A 21,855-nucleotide genomic window follows, 5' to 3' on the forward strand; every position below is an offset into this window, starting at 1 on the left:
GGAGATTGGTTGTTCCGAGACTACCGTTTGAGAATTCGCGTTGAGCCGTAGGCTAAGTTAAGTGAGCCACCTGTAAATCATCGGAGGCTGTGTCTTATTTGTAAAAAGAGTTACCTGTAAATTAGCACAGGGTGGTTTTATATACTGGGATGAGACCCTAATAATCCAGAGTGTATTACTTTCGAAAAATTTTGTGTTCCTATGTTAGCGAAGTTAAATTAAGTACATGTAAAGTTTTGGTGACCTCCAAATGTCATGACAATTTACGACTTAGAAACTATTACGGTAAATAGGTACGAACTATAGTGGAAGATTTAAACGTACAGAATTAAAATTGCGAGATCTTAAATAAAGTCCATATGTGAAATAGAGGATATTGTTGCGAATAGGGACAACAAATTAGAGGCGCGAAATTAAGTTCTGCCATCTCAGTATGGGGAATGGTTGAAGATCTACATTTCCCGATGAATCGCCAAATTTGGAGTGTCTGTAATTTGAACTGCCCGTCAAAGATGCCATTCATTATACCAGACCTAGGAATTTGTATCGGCGTTGTTGGATCATACATTTGAATCAGCCAGTACTTCGAGATTGTACGACAAAGAGATATCGCCATTAGTATTGCTGTATAGTTAAGGTAGTCATTTTATTATATTCAAAACGGTACGTAAATTTAGATTTTAATCAGTCAAATCCCAAGAGAAATCAAATTGTATAAAATTTTTGCATTTGTGGACCCAGGCAATTTATTAGTAGATAACGAGAATCATGCAGCTGGATAGATATATTTTATTTTTAATATTGTAAATTGTTAGGTAAAGGCTAGAGTAAAGGTGATAGTAACCATTTTCATTATAACTCAAGGAAGCGTCAATCCGAGGTTAAATCTAATTATAACAGTACACACTTTGAATTAAAATAATTACGCTATATTGAAGGAACTAACAAAATTGAAATCGATGTCTGAAAGTGAACGAATGTCTTAGTAAATCATTGTTTCAGATGTGGGTTGTTTGGTTGTTAAGCAAAGCAATGGTTGTGTTGGTATTCGCTCGGGCGAAAAAAAAAATCAATTTCACGATCACTGGAAAATATCGTAAACTGCAATTCTAATAATTGATTGACGACCGGTCTCAATTCTTTGTACTCCTAAAAAATTGTTCGAGCTGCACTATGAATTTTGCATGGTCTATAATATTATGTATCTAGATATTTATTAATGCACGTTTTCTCGTAGTAATTAATGCTCACTTATTAATTATTTAATTAAAGGTTTGGTTGGATGGCTTGAGAAAAATTACTCATAATGTCAAAGCCAATAACTTCTGTCCCATGACTTGTTTGAAAAAACAGTAAGTTTGACGTTTAACTCTTCGCATGAAACGCATGCCCTACTAACAAGTTTCGATATATATTTTTTTATATTTTAGCGCCTCATGTCTCTAGTTTTTAATATATTTGTTTTTCTTTATTTTGCTTTGCATGCATACAGATATGGAAAGAAGGATTGCGAAGCATTACTCATAACAATAAAATTGTAAATGTGTGCCCTCGCACTGCTTTAATGAAACAGTAAGTGTGCTTTGTATATTATACGATATTAAATTAGTTCTTTGGTGCACCAATATATTTTTATAGTAACAACTAAGTTTGAACGTAATGGAATAATTGAATTAACCTCTTTGTAACGAAATTAATGCGTCCAACAGCTTCGTGTTCTATTAGTTCGGTACCCCTAACCGTGTTTTCGTACCTATCAAAATTGAATTTGCAAAATGAAAGCTTATCGTGTAAGTATTGTTCGCAACGAGAACTCCACACAATCGTGTCGTTCTGATAAGCTTGTTCTAGTTGAGGTATTGACCAGGTATCGCATTGTTTTGCGCTAATTTACTCTACGCATTGTAAAGGACCGATACTGTGATTGATGTACGAAAGTTTATTGTTTTGAGTGCTCAAAACGAACAAGTGAAAAAAGTAATCGTAAACGATTTACATAAAGCGCATTTCCACTTGCATTCATTTCCAATTTTTAAGATGCAACTTCTGTTAAAATCGTATAAATCCGGCCACAAATATGAAAGTTCGCGTTGCATAGGTGCAATCAATTTTCGATGTGCTACTTCAATTTCAGTTTATAAGAAGAATTTCATTTCAATGCTTTCATAAATAAGAAAGTTGGCACTGCGCATGCGCAAACCTAAATTTTGAAACTAACATTAGATTTTCCTTTGTTTCAAGTGGCTAACGGAGATGTCAAAGGGATCGGACATTTCTAAACAAAGTTATCGTTAACACGGACAGATAGATGGACAGACAGACAAAGGAACAGACGGACAGACCACCATACAGACGACAGACAGCAATACAAAATTATAAACGATCTCTAGGATCGTTAATCAACGACAAAAGTGTAAAATTATGAAACATGTAAAATATGGTTTTTTGGTTTTTTTACAATACCGTTTTTAGCAATGAATCCAGAAAAAATTCCTTCTTTGGTGCAGGCCTCGACACCATAACGAACTAAATAGCGAAAAAAGTAGAACAATAGCTCTTAAGATAAAGAACTAGTAGCGTCCCAACTGATGGCCGGACGGATAGACGGACGGACGGACAAAGCGGATACAATAGGGCATTTTTTTTGTGGAAATGCGCTAAAAACATACTTTCAAACAAGACTGTTTGGTGGAACGCCCTGTATTTCACTCAGTTACAAATACAAATAAGTAAAAGATTGGCAACTCACGTTTTCCCCAATTAGCAGTTTCCTTTCAGTAGGTATAAACTGTTCTTTTTTAAATTCGAGTCATTTGGCGAGAACTTGGGCGACAATAACATTCCGCTCGGTATTTGATTAGGAGCAGTTTCACCCCATGCACCAAGTTTTCTTGAACTTTCTAGACTTGTGCGCCTATAAGACGCTGTTATGTTACAGTATACGGTAAGTGTTCTAATTATTCCTTTTTTTAGAATATGTATACAAGGTGTCTTAAATTGAGTAAGATAACATGGCTATCTTTGTTATTATTATACTTACAGATTTGGTTAAATTGGCAAAGTTGTGTAGTTTTTTATGTTAATGGATATTCCGATGCGATATTTTGAAAAAAATAAACCGTTTCGTAGATAATTCAAAAAAAGTGAAAATCGCCATTTTTAAAAAGTTCAAATATTTTACTAACAAAGAGAGCTATCGAAAAAAGTTTCACATAAAAGTTGCAAGATTCGATGGGATAAATTCAATGAAAGTAGAAAAAAATGAGTACATATTTCATTTGGGAATCAACCTTACATTTTTGCCTCGAAGTTTACAATGTATTTCTTATGACATTAATTCCTAACACGAACTTCACAACCACCAAGACTGATTGTCTTTCACAAAAAAAATTTAAGCCCTGTTTTTCGAATCCCTCTCCAATTGAAAACAGGCTTCCCTTTATTCCTTTCGATCTTTCTTCTTTATCATATTGTCAACATTCGCCAATGAAATTCACTTTAGCCACCAGCAAATTTCGAAAGAAAAAACGCCGGCACCTTCATTCGTATCAACTAACACCTGTGTTTACTTCGGCGAACACCTGTTATCTTCAAATTAATTAGCTTTTACGAAGCGATCACGAAGTTCTTATCGCAAGTCCGGATTTAAATAAGATGAATTTAAAAAAACAACGCAATTATTTCCAAATGTCGCTCAACTTTCTTAACTTAACAATAAATCACTTAAAATAAAAGGCGATTATTTTAAAAAAATCTAAAACAAAACAACATTGACTACAAATTCAAATAACGTGATCGAATTTGTGTTTAATACAAATCAACAACCACATTTAACCTCAAACAAGTAGAAATTGTGCACAACTCTTGTGCAGATAAAGCGCATTTTTAAGCCGAAATAGCTTTTATTTTGACGTCACCAATGGATATATTTCTTGTAGACTGGTGCTATTGAAATTTTTTGTGCTTTTGAAGCTCTTAAATCTCGTGCAGTTCTAGACGGTCCTAAAGCTCATGAACCTTCTTGAAGTTCTTAAACGCTTTGCAACTCTTGAGCATCTCGTAAAGATATTGAGACTCTTTTGAAGCTTCTGACAATCCCCATTCTCTTAAACCACTTAAAAACACTCATTGCAGCACTTGCAGCTTTTTAAACTCTTCTTGGAGCTCCTGAAGCGTCCTCGAAATACGTGAAGTCATTGGAGCTCTGAAATTTCTTGAAACTTCTAGAGCCTTTCAGGGACTTGAAACACTTAAAGCTCATAACATTTTTTAACCTTTCAAAGCTACTTCAAACCCTGAAGGCCTTGCAGCCCATAGAGCTTCAGGATTTCTTAAAGCTCTTGAAACCTGTGGATCTCTCAACATTTTTGAATTTCTTCGTGCTCTTAAAGCTGTGAGAACCTTTAAACCTCTTGAAGTTATCGAATCTCGTATCCCTTAAGGCAACTGATTAAAGACTTTGGAACTTTTGAAGCCCCATATATTTCACTACGCCCTCAATTTTCCTAACTTTAAAGTTCCGTAGAACCATGAAGTTACTGCTGCTCCTGAAGCTTTTGCAGCTGAAGTTCTTGAAACTCTTGAGCCTTTATTGATATTATAGAAATCCCTGAGGGCCCTGTAGCACGTGAAGCTTTTAACCTTTAGAAACTGATTAAAACCCAGAAGTTCCTGAAGCTCCTAGGCCACTTGAAGTTCGTGGATGAGGATTCTTGAAGTTCCTAAACTTTTTGATCCTATTGAAACTCTTGAAGCTTCCAAAACCCTTCAATCTGTAGATCCCATTCCTAATGAATCTCATGCTGCTTTTAAGGAGTTTTCTAGTTTTGGAAGCTCTGAAATGTCTTAAAGCTGTTGTAGACGTTGAAACTTTTGAAGTTTTTTTGAGCCTTAAAGGTCTTGAGATCCTTTAGTGTCTTGAATCACTTTAAAACTTTAAGTCGTTTAATCTCTTGAAGCTCTTGGGTCGTCTCAATCGCCCTTTGTGAGTATCCTCTTCCGACAATCCGTTCTTGAGGTGTAAGGGAATATACCCGATCACGATAAGAGGTCGAGGAGGAGGGCTATGGTTATGGTTGGTACAAATTAATTCGTTTCGTTGAGACCTTTCATTAGAGTACCATGAAGGATCAAACTAGTTCCACTCCCCCCCGCCCCCTTCCACCCCGTACTTTCGTAAGAGGACAAGGACAGAAAGAAGGGCAGTAGTTGGTAGAAATCGATTCCTTTCGTTGAGACCTTTAATTAGAATACAATGAGAGGTAACGTTCATTTTTAACCCCCACCCAAGGCCCTGTCGCTCACTGATCTCGAAAAAGAGTCGTCCGGGAAAGTTATAGTTTGTACAAGTCAATTTATTTCGATGAGACCTTTCGTTAGAATACCATGAAGGGTAGAACATCGAAACGGCAGAAGTGGGTCCGGACGGACGGACAAAACGCAAACGATAGCACATTTTTTTTTATTCTTAAAATTTGCCCTAAAAAATTGATAGTTAACGCATACAGGATGACCCATCATTAGTCTGCGTGACGTAGTTTACATAAGAACATTTTTCTGAAGCATCGTATACACATACGCGTGTAATTCGTTTGGCCCGTGAAACTATAAGTCTGTAAAAAATTACAAAATTTGCATGCAATGTGTAATTGAACCATGTGAATTAATTTAATTTTAGTAGAATCAGTAACACTACCTTACATTAGTAAATTATCATCACAATATTTGGGAATTTTATTTGGTAATAAATGATGTCATAACCCAAGGTTGCCACATTTAAACAATTTTTTTAAATTAAATTAATGACGTAGGTTTTTGCGTTAGATTTTGTAATAAAAATTACATTTATTTTCGGAAAATGTAACGGTCCGAGGTAGCCATAATAGGAAAATATAAAATGGTTTATTACTATCATTACCATGTGAATGTTTAAAAGATAGCATTGATATTAGTCCTCTTTCATGATTTGGTCATACATCGTAAGTGGAACAATTCTTTATGAATATACATAGTAACGAATTTGTCCTTCTAAAGATTTGAGCGACACTTTCGGGGCAATTTTTAAAAAAAAATATGAGGAACCAGTAGGTAATTAAAATACTGGAAAACTGTGACACGAATAAAAAACATTTTTCAGATTTGTAAGAAAAATGCTTAATTTATGCTAACTAATTCGCGACCTTGTTGAATCTACCATTACATTGTTAATAAACCCGCCTTTACTTTAAAATACGAATTTTTGGTAAGCATTTGAAATTGAATTGGTTTAAACAACTTGATGGTCATTATCGTTATTGTGCAAATTACAACCCAAACATACGCAGTAGCCAAGTTAGTCAGTAATAGGTATTACACGCAACAGAAGCAAAAGGGTTATGTAATAGCTATACAAAATCGAGTTAAAAGAGTTGTATGTTATTAAATTATTCAAGAATAGATAAAAATATGTGCATAATATTACCATTAGTTACCATTATTAGAATAAAAAGCGCATTTGTGCATTTGTATGCAAAAACATTTACACATTGAATTGCCTTTTTTGATTGAACTATTTTGTTTAATTATTTTTATTATTAGTTGACTTGTGTCTGCCAAGGTTGTATGCTAGTTTTGGGTGGCGTACATGTTGCGAGTTGACGTTAAACTTGAGACATTACTTCAGTTGCATGAAACAAATAAGTACAAATTTTTTGATTTTGGCCTTCGTGACCATAATATTATGTTTTAGTATTAAATGACCATAATTTTGACTTTTTTGTAAAAAAAGTACTTCCAGAAATGTTGACTAGATACCACTGTGCCCCAATTACGAGGAACATAGTGTAATATCAATGTAAGTTTGTTGTCATCAAACGTCATTCGGCAATTTTCCCAAAGAAATTGGACGTACAATTTTCAAATACAGCGAACAAAATGGCAAAACTTCAATACAACAAACAAAATTGAAAATCAAAGGTTCATGTTTGTTTAATTCGTAAAGAATACGTTAAAAATGACACCTTTACAATCTTGTTAGCAATATTTTTGTTTGTTATTTAATAAGCTGAGACTTGACATATTTCAAATTGGTTTGACTTATGTGGACTTTTTTCTTCGAATTTTTCACATTTGTTATTTTATTGTTTAAATGGCTCCGAATGTTGCTGAGAAACAAATTAAAAACAGAAATGTGCTTAACGCCGGGGGGTACACTGAACCCGCTAACCATAAGTCACGATTCATGGTAATCTACAGGTTTTAATTTCTCAACGTGTCTTAAAGCGCAAATAAGGGGTAACAACATTGCCAGGTTTTCCAAACGGCACCCAATGTTAGGTACCATGGACCTTGTGTGTCCTATTTTGCTTGAAACTGCAGCTGTCTGTTTTATACTTGCGGTTTTCGCGACTCTGTCCCACTTTTTTGTGAAACCACGAACAAAATCAATCTAGCTAGGTACGTTTGTTTCTGAGATACAGGGTGAAAACGAAAAGTTTGCCTTTTTGGGATGTTATCATTTCTTACTACCCATATAAGATAGAAAAAAGGTATAAACAGCATGTTTTATATATTTTTACCGTCAGCCATTTTTATTGATTGCTATCGGCTGCCTTAATCACCATGGATACAATAAACAAAACAAAATCTCTATGAATCCATGGCCTACTATTTAAAAACCATCGAAATAAGGTTTTTAGGTTTTTATTTTCGGTTAATGGCTAAAATTAAAAAAAAATATAGCTTGTGATACATCAATATAATCAGGAAATAGACTGCAAAAAATTGACGTTAAGACATACAGAGTGTTGCATTTAAAAAATACCAACATTGGGTCAAAGAAACGGCGGTTTAAAGTTGACTATGCCACTGGATTCTACATAAAAATATTTAAAGTAGACAGTATTTACCTTTTCATGGGTAGTCAAATATGATAGCATTCCAAAAACTTTTCGTTTTCACCCTGTATCTCAGAAACAAACGTAGCTGTATCGCGTTCGCATCTCCAGATGCAGTATGGTGACTATGGACCAAGCTATGGACATACAGTACATGCTTGCCAAAACGTGACTATGACAGCACAAGGAGATTATGTTGTGTTTTAATACTTCAAACAGCTGAGATGCATTGCAGTCTCAACCAAAATAGGACACATGGTTCAGTTTAATATACAGGATGGTTAAAAATAAGTGTGTTATTAAACAATATAACAAGGTGATGTTTCTTTATTTATAGTATATAGCATCTAGCCCGTAGGTTTTTTTAAAAATCTTCTTTTGGATCATAAGCTTTTGAGATAAGCTCGATGTTGAAAACCAAACTGGCCTACCGTCTTTTGTTTTTGAATAAGTTGCATCTTTCGATTTTTAGATAAAAGCCTAACTTCTTTTTATATTAAGTTATCAGAAGGTGTTTATTACAAAAGTGCATAGTTCGCCGGTTTGCCGTGTTCAAAATTTGTAAATGGATTCAATTCAAGATTATCAGTTATACCTTAAGAGTTTAGAATCTGGTCATGGCCCTGCTGCGGGGTACTACCCGGAATGAAGTTCGAAAAGTCGTTGTGTTATCATTTGAAGTGCACTGTGTCTCAAATGCAATATGTCCACAAGTGAAGAAAAAAATGTTGACGGTCAATTGCTATAATAAATGATATTAATTGGTATAATAAACTGGTTTTTTATAGATCTGTATCATCGACAATTTATATCAGAGGTAATTACAATTAATGTTTCGTTGTCGTGTTGAATATAGTTTCATTATTTGTGCCCCTTTTGCTTTTTGGGCTAATTAATGGTTACCTTTGTACCGCAGTTAAAAATGTTGAGCTCATTAGAGCTTTTAAGAAGAAAATGGAGATCCGAAACACAAACCATTCCTCATAAAACTTTAATTGTTGTAAAATTCAAATTAACGGTGAGTAACAACATTTTAAAGGCGTACAACGCTACTAGTTTCGGCTAAAACATGCCATCATCAGGCTACAAATAGACGATATTAATTATAATATAGTTTTTTGCTCTCCGTTTTTTTAAAGACACTTCCAAAAGCGTGATTTTTGTTTGAGCTAGGAAGCTGCTCTGTCAAGAATTTGGCACATTTTTTTAAAAAAGAACTTCCTTATTATTGTGCTCAACATTGGTAATTGCGAGTAAATATCAATAAGTAGTACCTACTATTTCTGTAATAGGCGCGAGAAACATTTATTTATATTTTCACAGAGTGTAACTTTGATTGATTGATCTGTGATTTGTATAAAATTCTTAACTGATGATGAGAACAATTCCGTTGAAACATGTTTGGCTTGCTACACCGATTTTTGCAACTTAATAACAAAGTTTCCCGGTAAGTAACTCTTTGAATCTGTTCTGGCTATTCTATTTCAGTCAAATAAATAAACTCCAGAACGACTACTTACCTGTTCTTTATTATGACAGCGCGATTTACTTTCCTTTTAATTTTAGATATGTTTGTTTATAAGCGTGGCCTAGTTTATTAGCGTAACATAGCAATATGGACCACCGCAATTATGCCTACATCCTGTATTAATCAAATCAGATATTAATTTATTAGCATCTCAACTTTGATTTTTTTGCCTTTTTCCAGTAGCGAACCTACAAATATTAAGTAACGAAATCTGAACTAGATTACATCAACTTGGTGGGACATAATAGAATTATGGGGGATACGATCTCCTTTCACATAATTGCCCTCATTACCGATATTTTCAATCCGAGACGAGATACTCGACTAAATTGATCATTAATTTTTTTGTAAAATATTATTTGGCGTGCTGATTTCAAATTCAGGTGGAGCTCATTAGTTTTTTTTATTATGTGGGAAGTTGGTTATCACTTCCGAATAAGGTCGGCAAACCGTAATTAAATAGTAGATTAAATTATCTGACTATTTATTTCAATAACTGTTAATAGTTTTGCTTATTCGATTTGTAACCGCGTTGTAACAACACGAGATTGTATCACTGGAAATCAATAAATTTTAATAGACGAAATGCCTTGTACCTTAATAGAAACCATATTTCATTCAGACACAACAATTTAGTTTTATGTACTCATTCTGCCACAAGTCATTAATCACATATTAAATTAACTGTCAGATAGATTTAACAGTCACATCAAAGGACTTATCTGGTCTGGTGCTTAGTATTTTGTTTAGATTTACATCTCCTAACATTTCAAATGCTCAGCCACGGTTATCTGTGATCTGTATTGTCTCAATTTCACGTTTGCTCAATGCCGTTTATTGTACGACGCTCAATTTCTCAAGCTGAAATGTTTATCAGAATCCAACCTTTGCGTAGTAGTAAAAGCGTTAAAATTAGAACAATAATTTCGCTACGTACGTGTGTTCGTACGTCTTGCTGTCATCTCTTTTATATCAGACTTGAATACGAATGCAATCTATGTTAAGTTATAAGTATGAGTTCTGATGAACTTCATCGCGCCAGGGAATCGATCGTAAGAATATTTTAGCCCTCAATCAACATCAATCTTTATTAGACGTCAGCCTGGCAAAACTTTTTACAAATTATAGTCCAGTCAGGCAAAAAAGATGGTTTTGCTGCAAAAGGTCAAGAAGTTTTGAAACTTATATATTGGGGGTTCTGAATAATACCCTGAGTTGGCGACCTTAAGCGACCGCCGCTCGCGCCACCATATTGGAACAAGTTAAAAAGTAATCGTAAACGATTTACAAAAGGCGCATTTCCACTTGCATTCATTTCCCATTTGTAAGATGCAACTTCTGTTAAAATCGTAAAAATCCGGCCCTAGTTCAATTTTAGTTTATAAGAAGAATTTCATTTCATGTTTTTCTAAATAAGAAAGTTGGAACCGCGCATGCGCAAACCTACATTTTGAAACTAACGTTAGATTTTCCTTTGTTCCAAGCGCCTATGTATCAAATTTCATTTAAATGCTTCCATAAATAAAAAAGTTGGCACTGCGCATGCGCAAAACAAAATTTTAAAACTGGCGTTCCTTTATTCCAAGTGCCTATGTTTTTTTATTTTTGTGGAAATGCGGTAAAAGGGGTACGAACATTCAGTTTTACGATAATTTCTCCGTTTCAGTGCTAACTCCGTTAAAAGCAGCTATTACGAAAGTTATAGAGCACAAAATTTCCTATAACTTTCGTATTTAAAGTTTTTTTAATGGAATGAATATTTTACGAGCCACAGCCGAGTAAAAGTTAGGAAATTTTTTAATTCGCATTCGCTCTCTCTAGACACGAAAAATGAATCTGCCCCCCATAGTTGGAGAAAATAGTATTGCGATTTTACAAAGTAAAAAACGGCTGTGGCTCGTAAAATATTCATTCCATTAAAAAACTTTAAATACGAAAGTTATAGGAAATGTTGTGCTCTATAACTTTCGTAATAGCTGCTTTTAACGGAGTTGGTTTTCGTACCCTTTTTTCAATATGGCGGCGCGAGCGGCGTTCGCCCAAGGTCGCAAACTCAGGGTATTATTCAGGACCCCAAAATGTAGTAATCTACCAAGTTTCAAAACTCTTTGACCTTTTGCAAGTTCAAATCCTATTTTGACTGGACTATTAAACTTATAATAAAATAAAACTCAAATGCGTTGAAATCCACATCATACTCACGTCTTCCCGCCCTCATCCACCTACTCACTCGTACTTCTCCCTGTCATTTCCACCTCCCTACAGTTCCATAACTATGTACTGTTCCTCCTCTCCGCATATTCTACATTTTCTTTCTTGTCTCCATTTTTCTTTCCCTCTCTTCATTTCCGCATCTGAATCTCGCTATTGATTTAATATTTTTTCTTCCTTCATACAAATATTTTGGTAATCATTCCCTTATTAGATGTTTATAACTATTACTTCCTCGTGTGTTCTCTATCTTCATCTTCTGTTGTTGTATTTGTTCATTCAGGTTTTCTTTTGCCAGCTTATTTTCCATCTTTTCTCCTACTCTTCTTCTTTCGACCCTAGCCCGTCCCTATCAATTTCTTTCGTAGTATTTTCCTCTTTGTTCTTCCCACATCCCTTTTATGTTCATCCTCTTGTCATGCATTCTGCGCACCGACGCTATCCTTATCTACACGCTTCACACGGCGCCCTTCTGTTTAACCCTAATATCCATTTATTATATCTTCTATGTTCTTCTTCCAGTTCCTTGCTATTCCTTCCACCCCTATATCTTTTATTAACGATCCTCCAGATCGTTTATAATTTTGTATTGCTGTCTGTCTGTCCGTGTGCACGATAACTTTGTGTAGAGACGTCCGATCGCTTTGAAAATTGATACACATGTTCTTCAGGATATAAGAAAGGTCGCTATTGTTTTTCGGATACGTAAACTAACGGGCCAAAAAGTTACAGCCCAAAAACTGTCCAAACCTCCAAAAAAGGGTTTCTTTTAAAATTCTTGTTACAACGAATATATGAATGTTTAGGTAACTATGCAGATTAAAAAAATTGCGTATGTGCAACCCAACTTTTGTATTTGCGCAATCCCAATTTTGTTATTTGTTAAGATATTTAACTGAAATTTTGTACGTTGGCACTTCAAATAAAAGTAAAACTGATGCCGAATCGAAAAATTTGCTTTGCACATGCGCTATTTCAAATTTTTTATTTGTTCAGATATTTAAATGAAATTTTGTATACGGGGTGTCAATTTTAAAACTTGCAGTCGGCCATATTTTCCAGACTAAAGAAGATATTAAAAATCACGCAAAACCGTTTCGGGGGTATCGAGAGGGAACCGCAATGACGTTATGAGTGACATCCCCCCCACGCCCTTAACCCCCCAGCCCCCCTCTTCAAAAATTCTAAATGGCAACCCCATACTTGTGTCACATCGTTGGAAAGCTACTGAAAAATGCTTTCCAGTGATGTTAAATTTTTGTTAAATTGTCTTAATTAATATTGACTTTATTGGTACCACTGGAAAGCATTTTTCAGTAGCTTTCCAACGATGTATCACAAGTATGGGGTTGCCATTTAGGATTTTTGAAGAGGGGGTGGGGGGGGTTAAGAGAGGGTGGGGGTGTCAGTCATAACGTCATTCTGGTTCCCCCTCGATACTCCCGAAACGGTTTTGCGCGATTTTCAATATCTTGTTTAGTTTGGATAATATGGCCGACTGTAAGTTTTAAAATTGACACCCTGTATACGGACCTCGAATAAAATTAAAACTAATGCCGATTCAAAAATTTGTTTTACAAGCTATGCTGATCTGGTGGGACAGAATCATCAATCAATCCCTTAAGGTGTGTTGTAAAAATGATGTATGTGCGAAGATCTCGAGGATCGTTTGATATTCAGTTGTATGGTTTTTTTTATTTTATTTCATTTTTTTGCCTTTATTTTTGTGTGGGCGGGGTTTCAGCCTAGGCTGCTCTACCAACCCAACCCACTATACATATACAAATATCCATGCCTGAACCAGGCAGAGTTGGACTGGGTCAAGCATAGAGTGACCCAGTGACACGGTGACCCAGTTAGTTTACTGACCCGGTGACCCAGTTAGTTTACTGACCCGGTGACCCGGTGACCGAGCTCGACCCAGTGACCCAGTTTGACCCGGTGACCCAGCTTGACCCGGTGACCCAGCTTGACCCGGTGACCCAGTTTGACCCTGTGGCCCAGCTTGACTCGGTGACCCAGTGACCCATCTTGACCCGGTGGCCCAGTTGCCTTTGCCCCTAGGTTGATCCAGTTGAATCCGGTGACCTAGTAATTAAATTATTGTTAGGTATTCGGAATATCTTAAGGTTAATTTTTATTCAAATTGATAGCATTAGGTTTGTATTGGTATATAAATTTTGTCATGCAAAACAATTTCAAGTAACTTTTAATTAAAAAAAAAACTTCCTCAATAATATTCGCCAACAAGCACGTAGCCCAATTTCATTCAAGAGAACTAATACCTAAAAAATCAAATGCATTTGTTTATAGTTTGTAGTCAAGTAGTCAATGAAAGTATTTAGAGAAAAGATTTATTTAGATTAAGCTAACTAATAGAAGAAAATTAAATGTGAATGAACACCTGTGAGGAACTGGTAAGCCCTAAAGCAAAGAAATGAAGGGGGGAAAGAAATAACATTACTATAATACAATTCGGAACATGGAAAGTTTTGTAAGGCAGTATTAAAGCAAACATCACAGAAATGGCAGGTTACTGAGTCTAATTGGGTCCCCGGGTGAAATTGGGTCGCTGGGTCAAACTGGGTCGCTGGGTCAAACTGGGTCACTGGGTCTAACTGAAGAGAGTATGAGGTGACCCAGTGACCCAGGTTAATTCAGTGACCCAGGTGACCCAGTTGACCCAGTCCAACTCTGGAACCAGGGACCCTTAGCACCACAGTTCAGCTTTAACTGAACTGCGCCACACGGGCCGGTTTCTTCGTTCTCCGTTTCGTACATGAGCACCCATGAGCCCCCTCCCATCTCCCCTTTTCCCCCCCCCCCCCTCAATCTCATCATCTTGGACTTTTCTACATTTAGCTCCATTCTTTCCTTTCCCAATACCCTTCCAGTCTTCCCATAATTTCCTTCATCTGTTGTACCTCTTAGTACAGTCAAATTAGACAAAAAAATGGGCATTCCGTGCATCAGATGTCATCTCTATTTTTTCTTTTAAATTGTTAGGGTGAATATGGATGTGAAAAATCCAAGTTTTCGACATTGAAAGACCTGTGCGAGCGACACAGCACTTGAAAATATATCATTTTTCTTACCATTTTTTGGTTTTTGTAAGTTTTACTCCTGAAGAACCGATTTTAATGCAATTCGTCGTATACTTTTTTGAAATAGACAACATTTCTGACAATTTAAGCCCTTAACGATCTCCGCAAGTCTAATAGTTTCCGAGCTACGGTGCTTCAACTATTGGTAAATTTATTAGTTTTACAAGTTTTATCAAAATTTGCGTTTTTTCTTCGCAGAAACTAAAGTTATCAAATATGCACGATGAATTGTCGTAAGTCGTAATAAACTTGTTGTTGAAGAAGTGCTAAAAATTGCGAATAATGAAAACAAATTAAATATTGATTTTTGTCTTTTAGTGGAAAAATGTCCATGTTTATATATGATGCGTTATTCATTCAAACCATAGTGTTGTGAGTAACCTTTCTGCTACTGTCACAGATCTATATTCGGTGTCCCTTTTGAATGGTCGAGCAAGGTCAAGCAAAAGGAAAAATTCATAGATTTCGCAATCCATGCAACAGGTAGTGGATCTTGCTGAAGAAGAAGAAGAAGATGACAACTTTCTTATCATGGGAGATGCTGGGGATCCAGAGGATATCAACATTCTAGCTCTTTCTGTGCGGATTTTATGGAGACTCCTCACCACAAAGTCCCCCAAACGAACAAAATTATAAAAATGTTCATGAGGTTTTTATGCGAAAAAAAAGGCAAATTTGATTAAAACTGAATAATTTACGAATTTTTGAAACGCTGTATCTCCAAAACTATTAGACTTACAGAGCCGGTTAAGGGCTTGAATTGTCACAAATTTTGTCTAGTCTAAACAAGTATACGACAGTAATTGCTTTAAAATCTGTCCTTCAGAACTAAAACTACCCAAAACCTAAAGATAATAGAAAAAATGGCGTATTTTCTAGTGCTGCCTTGCTCGCACAGGTCTTTGGATGTCAAAAACTTGGATTTTTGACATCCATACTCAGCCTAACAATTTAAAAAGAAAATATAAATGACACATCTGATGCAAGGTATTATGATCATTTGACTGGACTATCTGGTGTCATGATAACTGCGTCCGTGTATGCCAGGGGCCTTATCTTTCTTCTTCCCACTACTATCCCTCCACTGTGGTCCGGTCGTAATACTTTTTCCAAGTCAAAGTAGAGATTAGTCCAAAACACTTCATACTCCTTCCTTCTATTCTTACCCTCAATCTTGTCTCCCCATGTAGTCCCTTGATCTTTTAAATCCTTGTCAATTTTTCCCATCTTCCATACTTCTTCCCTTACCACTCTGTCAAACGCGATGGTGTTATACAACGATAACTGAATAAAAAGTTCCTCTACCAGTTGTTAATCAGACAGGCACTTTTTTTTTGGACGTTCTGAAACTTGTTTACTAGCAGAGGGCGGACATTTTGAACAACTGTTTAATTACGTACTCGTCATAATTATAGTTTATTTTAAACCTTCTTTTGTTTTTAAAAATGTGTTATTATTAAGTTTAACCAGTGGCGCATCGTGGGGGGGGGGGGGGAGATTTTTAAAACCGCGGTAGTTCGAAAAATAGCGGTCTGATGGAAAGTTGGTAGAGGGGCTTTTTGTTCAGTTTTTGTCGTATAACATCATATTATAGTCCGTGTGCGCGAATTTCGAAACACCCTGTATACATATCCGATCGTTCCCCTCCCTTTTCTGAAGCCCATTGGTGTTTCCTGTATCATATTGCATAGATTCTATACGCTGTAGTCATTATAGTAATTCCTCTGTAGTTTCCCCACACATTCTTTGTTCCCTCTTTTGAAGATCGGCACAATTATTGCTTTTCTTGTAGTAACTTGAGAAAATGTCGTTTCCATTCCTCTAATTGTATTTCCCTCCGACTTGTTCTATTTTTCTTTTTTCCTCTGTTTGCCACCTTCAAAAAATTGATGATTGGTGATCCGGTACTATTCTTGTTCCTACCTTAAATTCATCTATTTTTAGCGCATTTTTGAAAAAAATACGCTATTATATTCGTCATTGCTGGCAGGCCGGCTGTCCGCGTTAGATCTCCACAACTACAATAGCTAGAGACTTCAAATTTTCACTAAAAGCTTTCTGCTATAGTGTAGATGTGCAGGCACTAGTCTATTTTGAGTTAGATTACTTGTGAGATCGATAATTGAAGAAAATAATTTCGATATGGGTTTCGGAGGTGCTATAATTTTACCGTTAGATATCGCTACCAGTATAAAAACTTATTATTTACTTTGTGATTTGTTTTACAAAATGAAGACGTACCGTCAATTGAAATTAAATAAAATTAATTATTTAGCGCAGCCAAAATTACTCGGGAGATCGATAATTTTAAACTTCGCTAATAAAATACTCACCTGCATTACCAAAAATGCGCTTTAATCATGCATATGCTGATTTACAACTTGTTTTTATTTTCTATTGTGTAATCTCCCTCCATATTTCCGTTTAAAATTCTCCAATCTCTCTTTTCTGATCATTCCTGCTCTCTTTATCTCTTAATTTGTGTCTTGTATTCCCATTTCTACCCATTTTTCTTTAATTCCTGTTCTGGCATGCATTAAAACCCCCCCCCCCCTCCCCACATTAGTTCCTCATCCCTTTTGTCTTCCATATTTTCTATATTTTTTAACTCTTTCATTTCTTCTCTGTAGTATATTGTTAACACTCTCATATATTCATCTGACCTGTATCCTGTTCTTTATCGTTCTTTTCTTCTATCCATGATTCTACTATCTCGATGCCAGCATATCCTCTCACAAACTCCCACAATTTAGCGTCTTTACCAACTACCCCTACTACATTCCAGAATGCCATTATCATGTTGCTCTTATCCACTTTCGTTTTTCTCTTTCCTCCTGTTCGTTGTGTCTGTACCCCACTCTCTCTCTCACTATATCTTTTCTTTTGCCGTTAGTGTCTCCCTTCAAAGAAAATCTTAGTCAAAAGTTTAATTGAATTTGAGTTTATTATCTGCACGCCCATTGAATGGCGTTTAGCGTAACAGCCAACTTGAGATTACAGATTTTAACGAGGATTTTAATCAAATCCAAAAGATCATGTCCAAAAACATAGTTCTGTGCTCCTATATGTTATATTATGAGTAGCGCGCGAGAGAGAAACCTTCGCCTGGTGAACGACCCATTTACTAAAACGCAAGTGGTTGCGTGTTATGTGTTTCAAAAATTTGACCAATAAAAAAATGTTCATTTCAATGTGCCGGGAATTTTTCTGGAGACTCTAACTATTTCTGTTGGATCAATAGATAAAATTGCCACAGTAATTTTTTTTAATTCTTGAATATTGCTTGGGGTTGTTAAAGGGTAAAAAGTTTCTGGCATCCTCACTCCTCTATTTCGTAAGGCATCACCGATGACTTGTCTACGAACAATAGAACTGAGGGAGGGAGGGGGGGAAAGAGAGAGATATATATTAAATGTGTCATTGATGCTAGCCTGTATGGCACCGGCGCTTTTAGTTTGTTGTGTATTCTATTCTTACTTTACGCTTATATAATGCTTATTGGGTGTTTTTCTAGCTTATTATAAGTCAGACTCGCAATAATTTTTTTCCATACGAGTATAATTAGGTATATCAAAAAATATAGGGTGGGATACATCAATGTAATCAGGAAAAAGAAGGCAACAAATTGACGTTAAGATATACAGGGTGTTACATTAAAAAAAATATTTTTGATTCTTTAAAAGAATTTTTGGTTTTTATTATTTTTTGTTTTGAAAACAGGTTTCTTAATATTAGGAAATTTACTTGTATTGATGAAAACTATGAGAATTGCACCGTACCTCAGCCGGTATCCGTGTAGCCGCCGGGTAATTTTTTGGAAAATTTTGCTTTCTACAATTAGCTTCTATCTATTTCGGTTTGCCCTGTATATAGAAATAAATGCGCGCTATTAGGATTTTCATAAGAAATCTCCATAAGATTCCACTAGCGAAAGTGTGATAGACTGAGTAGAGGCTTTCCATCTTATTCTTACAGTGCATTGCCACCATATTACATTTCATACATCTCACCGTGACTAGGACTACATTGGTAGTTTTTGTCTTAAGAATCTCCATTATATTTACATTAAGTACAAAGAGGATGCGATTGGTTTCATATCTTGCGCAGACATTGTAACTTAATTTCCATGTATTTCGACAACTGCCAATACCTCGGCCAATACCTACTTTTAATGTCCTAGGAGACAGAACCTCTAGAGTCACAGTTTTTTGGAGATTCATGACAGCCGGCTGTCTCTTCGGCCATTCATTATTCTTGCACTTTACTGTAATGGCATGAATTCATTTTACTTGTAATGCGAGTTGTAATGTATTTGTAGATGTTTTTATATTTTATGCTTTGGTTTCAAACTTAGTTTGCATGTAAAGACCAAACAAGTCGTGCACCAAAGAAGCTTTTGCTACACAAAAACTCTTAAGTTATTTGCTTCTCGCCTGTATTTAGAAGTACATACTCATACTGAAGACGCTTCCCATTTGGGACTTTCAGTTTGAATATGACCGACTGCATATTATGCTTCTGCCAATCTTTCTAATCGATATTACACTACCATAAGTAAATGTAAGTTAACACAAACCGTTTCCAGTTGGATGAGATTGGGATTTTTGTGTGATCCGAGAGGAAAGGTACCCGTGAAGGTTATAGCGCGTACATTTGCGTCCGGTAAAACGGAAAAGTACGTCTATCAGTGTCTTGCCGAGCTAGGATTGCCAAGTGGAAAGAACGATATCATCGAACCGGACCAGTTTACATTCGACAAATTTTACGCATTATACCATCAGATTTGTCCACGTAATGACATTGAAGATCTGTTTCGAACTATGTAAGTCTCTCTCCATTTTTCGTACAATCGTCGTAATCGCACACACTTTAGCACGCAAGGCAAAGCGGACTACATCAATTTGGTACAGTTTATAAACTTCTTGAATGATAAACAAAGAGATCCTCGCTTAAATGAAATTTTATATCCGCTATACGACGAGAAGCGCGCCGCCGAAATAATATCGACGTACGAACAAGATGAAGAAAGCAAGAAGTTGAATCGATTTACAAAGGATGGTTTAATTAGGTACGAATCCCAAGTGCAATTGCGATTTAATTAATCAACATTCGTAGATATTTGATGTCGGATGAAAATGCACCTGTGTTTTTGGATCGTTTAGATATTTATATGGATATGGATCAACCCCTATGTGCTTATTATATTAATTCTAGTCACAATACGTATTTAAGTGGACGCCAGTTTGGTGGAAAATCCTCGGTTGAAATGTACCGGCAGGTTTTGTTAGCCGGATGCAGATGCGTGGAACTTGACTGTTGGGATGGTAATTCATTCCGTTTCTGGGGATTAGATTTACCAAGCAAACAATTCTGAAATTGTCTCTTACAGGTAAAGGTGAAGATGAAGAGCCAATTATTACCCATGGAAAAGCTATGTGTACGGATATTCTTTTTAAAGATGTAATAATGGCCATACGAGATACTGCCTTTGTCACATCTGATTCTCCCTTGATATTGTCATTCGAGAATCACTGCTGTAAAGCTCAACAATATAAATTGGCAAAATACTGCGACGAAATGTTAGGCGACCTGCTTTTAAAGGAGCAACTAGAAGATTACCCCTTGGAACCCGGCGTACCACTACCACCACCATCGTGTTTAAAAAGAAAGATTCTCATAAAAAATAAAAGATTGAAACCTGAAGTTGAGAAAATGGAACTCGAGCTGTTTAGGCAAGGTCAGTTTGTGATAGAAGACGAAGAAAAGGAGGATGCGAGCGCATCTGCAACTTCAACTGATGTACCGGTTGAGGTAAACAATCGTTTCCAGTTACTAAGGTAGATTTGATGGTTTTGTTTAGACCACTCCTTCTGAAGTGCCAGGCGAGGACGCTGCCCCTGTAGTGCAGTATACAGGTTCTACAACGAATGTACATCCGTGGCTTAGCTCGATGGTAAATTATGCTCAGCCTGTTAAGTTTCAAAGTTGGGATGCCGCTGACAGTAAGTATTAGGTTGCTTTTTACTGTAGGTAACGTTTTAATAACAATGCAAACATTTACAAAATAAACCTTTATCATTAATTTATTTACTTAGCATATACATATTTATTTGTCGCGTCAACATCAAGACTGAAAAGTGAAACTGTTTTGTCATTGGTCGTGGTTCAGTATTTATTGCATTATGGGACGCATTCTGTACGATCAGATTCGCATTTTATTGACTCCTCCATTACGCAGAGTGACATGCATAGAGCTTACCTTTCCACTCTAATGCACCATAGTGCCTCCATTACAGTACAATACTTTTTGTGCCAATACTTTTGCATCAGAGAAACTGTTTTTCGATTTCTTCAACAAAAATACTTTAAAAGAAATGGACTCCATTTCGAAATAAATATTTATATACAAGGTTATAATAAAGTAAGGGATATATTTCAGATTATTATATATTTCTAATAACAAACTAACTTAACAACAGAATGTGAAATGAAATCGATTTCTAATTAAATAATGGGAATTCTTATGTCTACCAGACTAGATTCCATTTGCGTTTTGCTACTAGCTTAATTTCTTAAAGTTATATAAAACTTTAAAGTATACCCCTTACTTTATGATGACCCCATACATAAAACAAAGTTTTATTTGTTACACCACTTATAATTCAAGAACGGCTGGACTGATTTTCATGATCTTTGATTTGTTGGATTCGTCTCTGACCTGAATAGCAGAATGACTATAAAATACTCGTGTGGCGCAGTTCAGTTAAAGCTGGACTGTGGTGCTCAGGGTCCCTGGTTCGAATCCGGGTTCGGCCATGGATACTTGTAAATGTATAGTGGGTTGGGTTTGTAGAGCAGCCTTGGCTGAAACTCCGCCCACTCAAAAATAAAGGCAAAATAAAATAAAAATAAATAAAATATCGAGAAAAATATGAAGAAAATTATTGTAAAAGTAAATAAGACGACGATCAAATTAAAAAGTGATAGTTATAGGTTATACTCAATTTCGAATAACAGTTAATCACGTAGTGTGTAATAATGATCAATAATCGCTTGCAGCTTAAAAATATGCAGTACACTAAAATATTTTAAAGTGTAAGCGTTATCATAAAAATTTGCACAGTGTGATTATACAACA

The 21,855-nt window shown here is 35.8% G+C and overlaps 1 protein-coding gene across 6 annotated transcripts in view; it reads left to right on the forward strand.

Moving 5' to 3' along the window:
* Window positions 1–21,855, forward strand: part of LOC116169891 (1-phosphatidylinositol 4,5-bisphosphate phosphodiesterase) — a 36,931-nt gene that overhangs the window by 5,702 nt on the left and 9,374 nt on the right. For 4 of the 6 annotated variants that reach the window (XM_031486088.1, XM_031486089.1, XM_031486085.1 and 1 more), the window contains exons 4-9: window positions 1,273–1,352; window positions 19,303–19,539; window positions 19,591–19,785; window positions 19,833–20,041; window positions 20,107–20,528; window positions 20,578–20,719. In XM_031486088.1, coding sequence (XP_031341948.1) covers window positions 1,273–1,352; window positions 19,303–19,539; window positions 19,591–19,785; window positions 19,833–20,041; window positions 20,107–20,528; window positions 20,578–20,719 — 1,285 coding nt within the window. Of the gene's footprint in view, window positions 1–1,272; window positions 1,353–1,492; window positions 1,573–19,302; window positions 19,540–19,590; window positions 19,786–19,832; window positions 20,042–20,106; window positions 20,529–20,577; window positions 20,720–21,855 lie in introns of all 6 variants that reach the window. The other 2 variants (XM_031486086.1, XM_031486090.1) reach the window with 2 other exon arrangements.

This window comes from Photinus pyralis, unplaced genomic scaffold, assembly GCF_008802855.1.
Source record: "Photinus pyralis isolate 1611_PpyrPB1 unplaced genomic scaffold, Ppyr1.3 Ppyr1.4_LG4, whole genome shotgun sequence".
Taxonomy (NCBI): Eukaryota; Metazoa; Arthropoda; class Insecta; order Coleoptera; family Lampyridae; genus Photinus; species Photinus pyralis.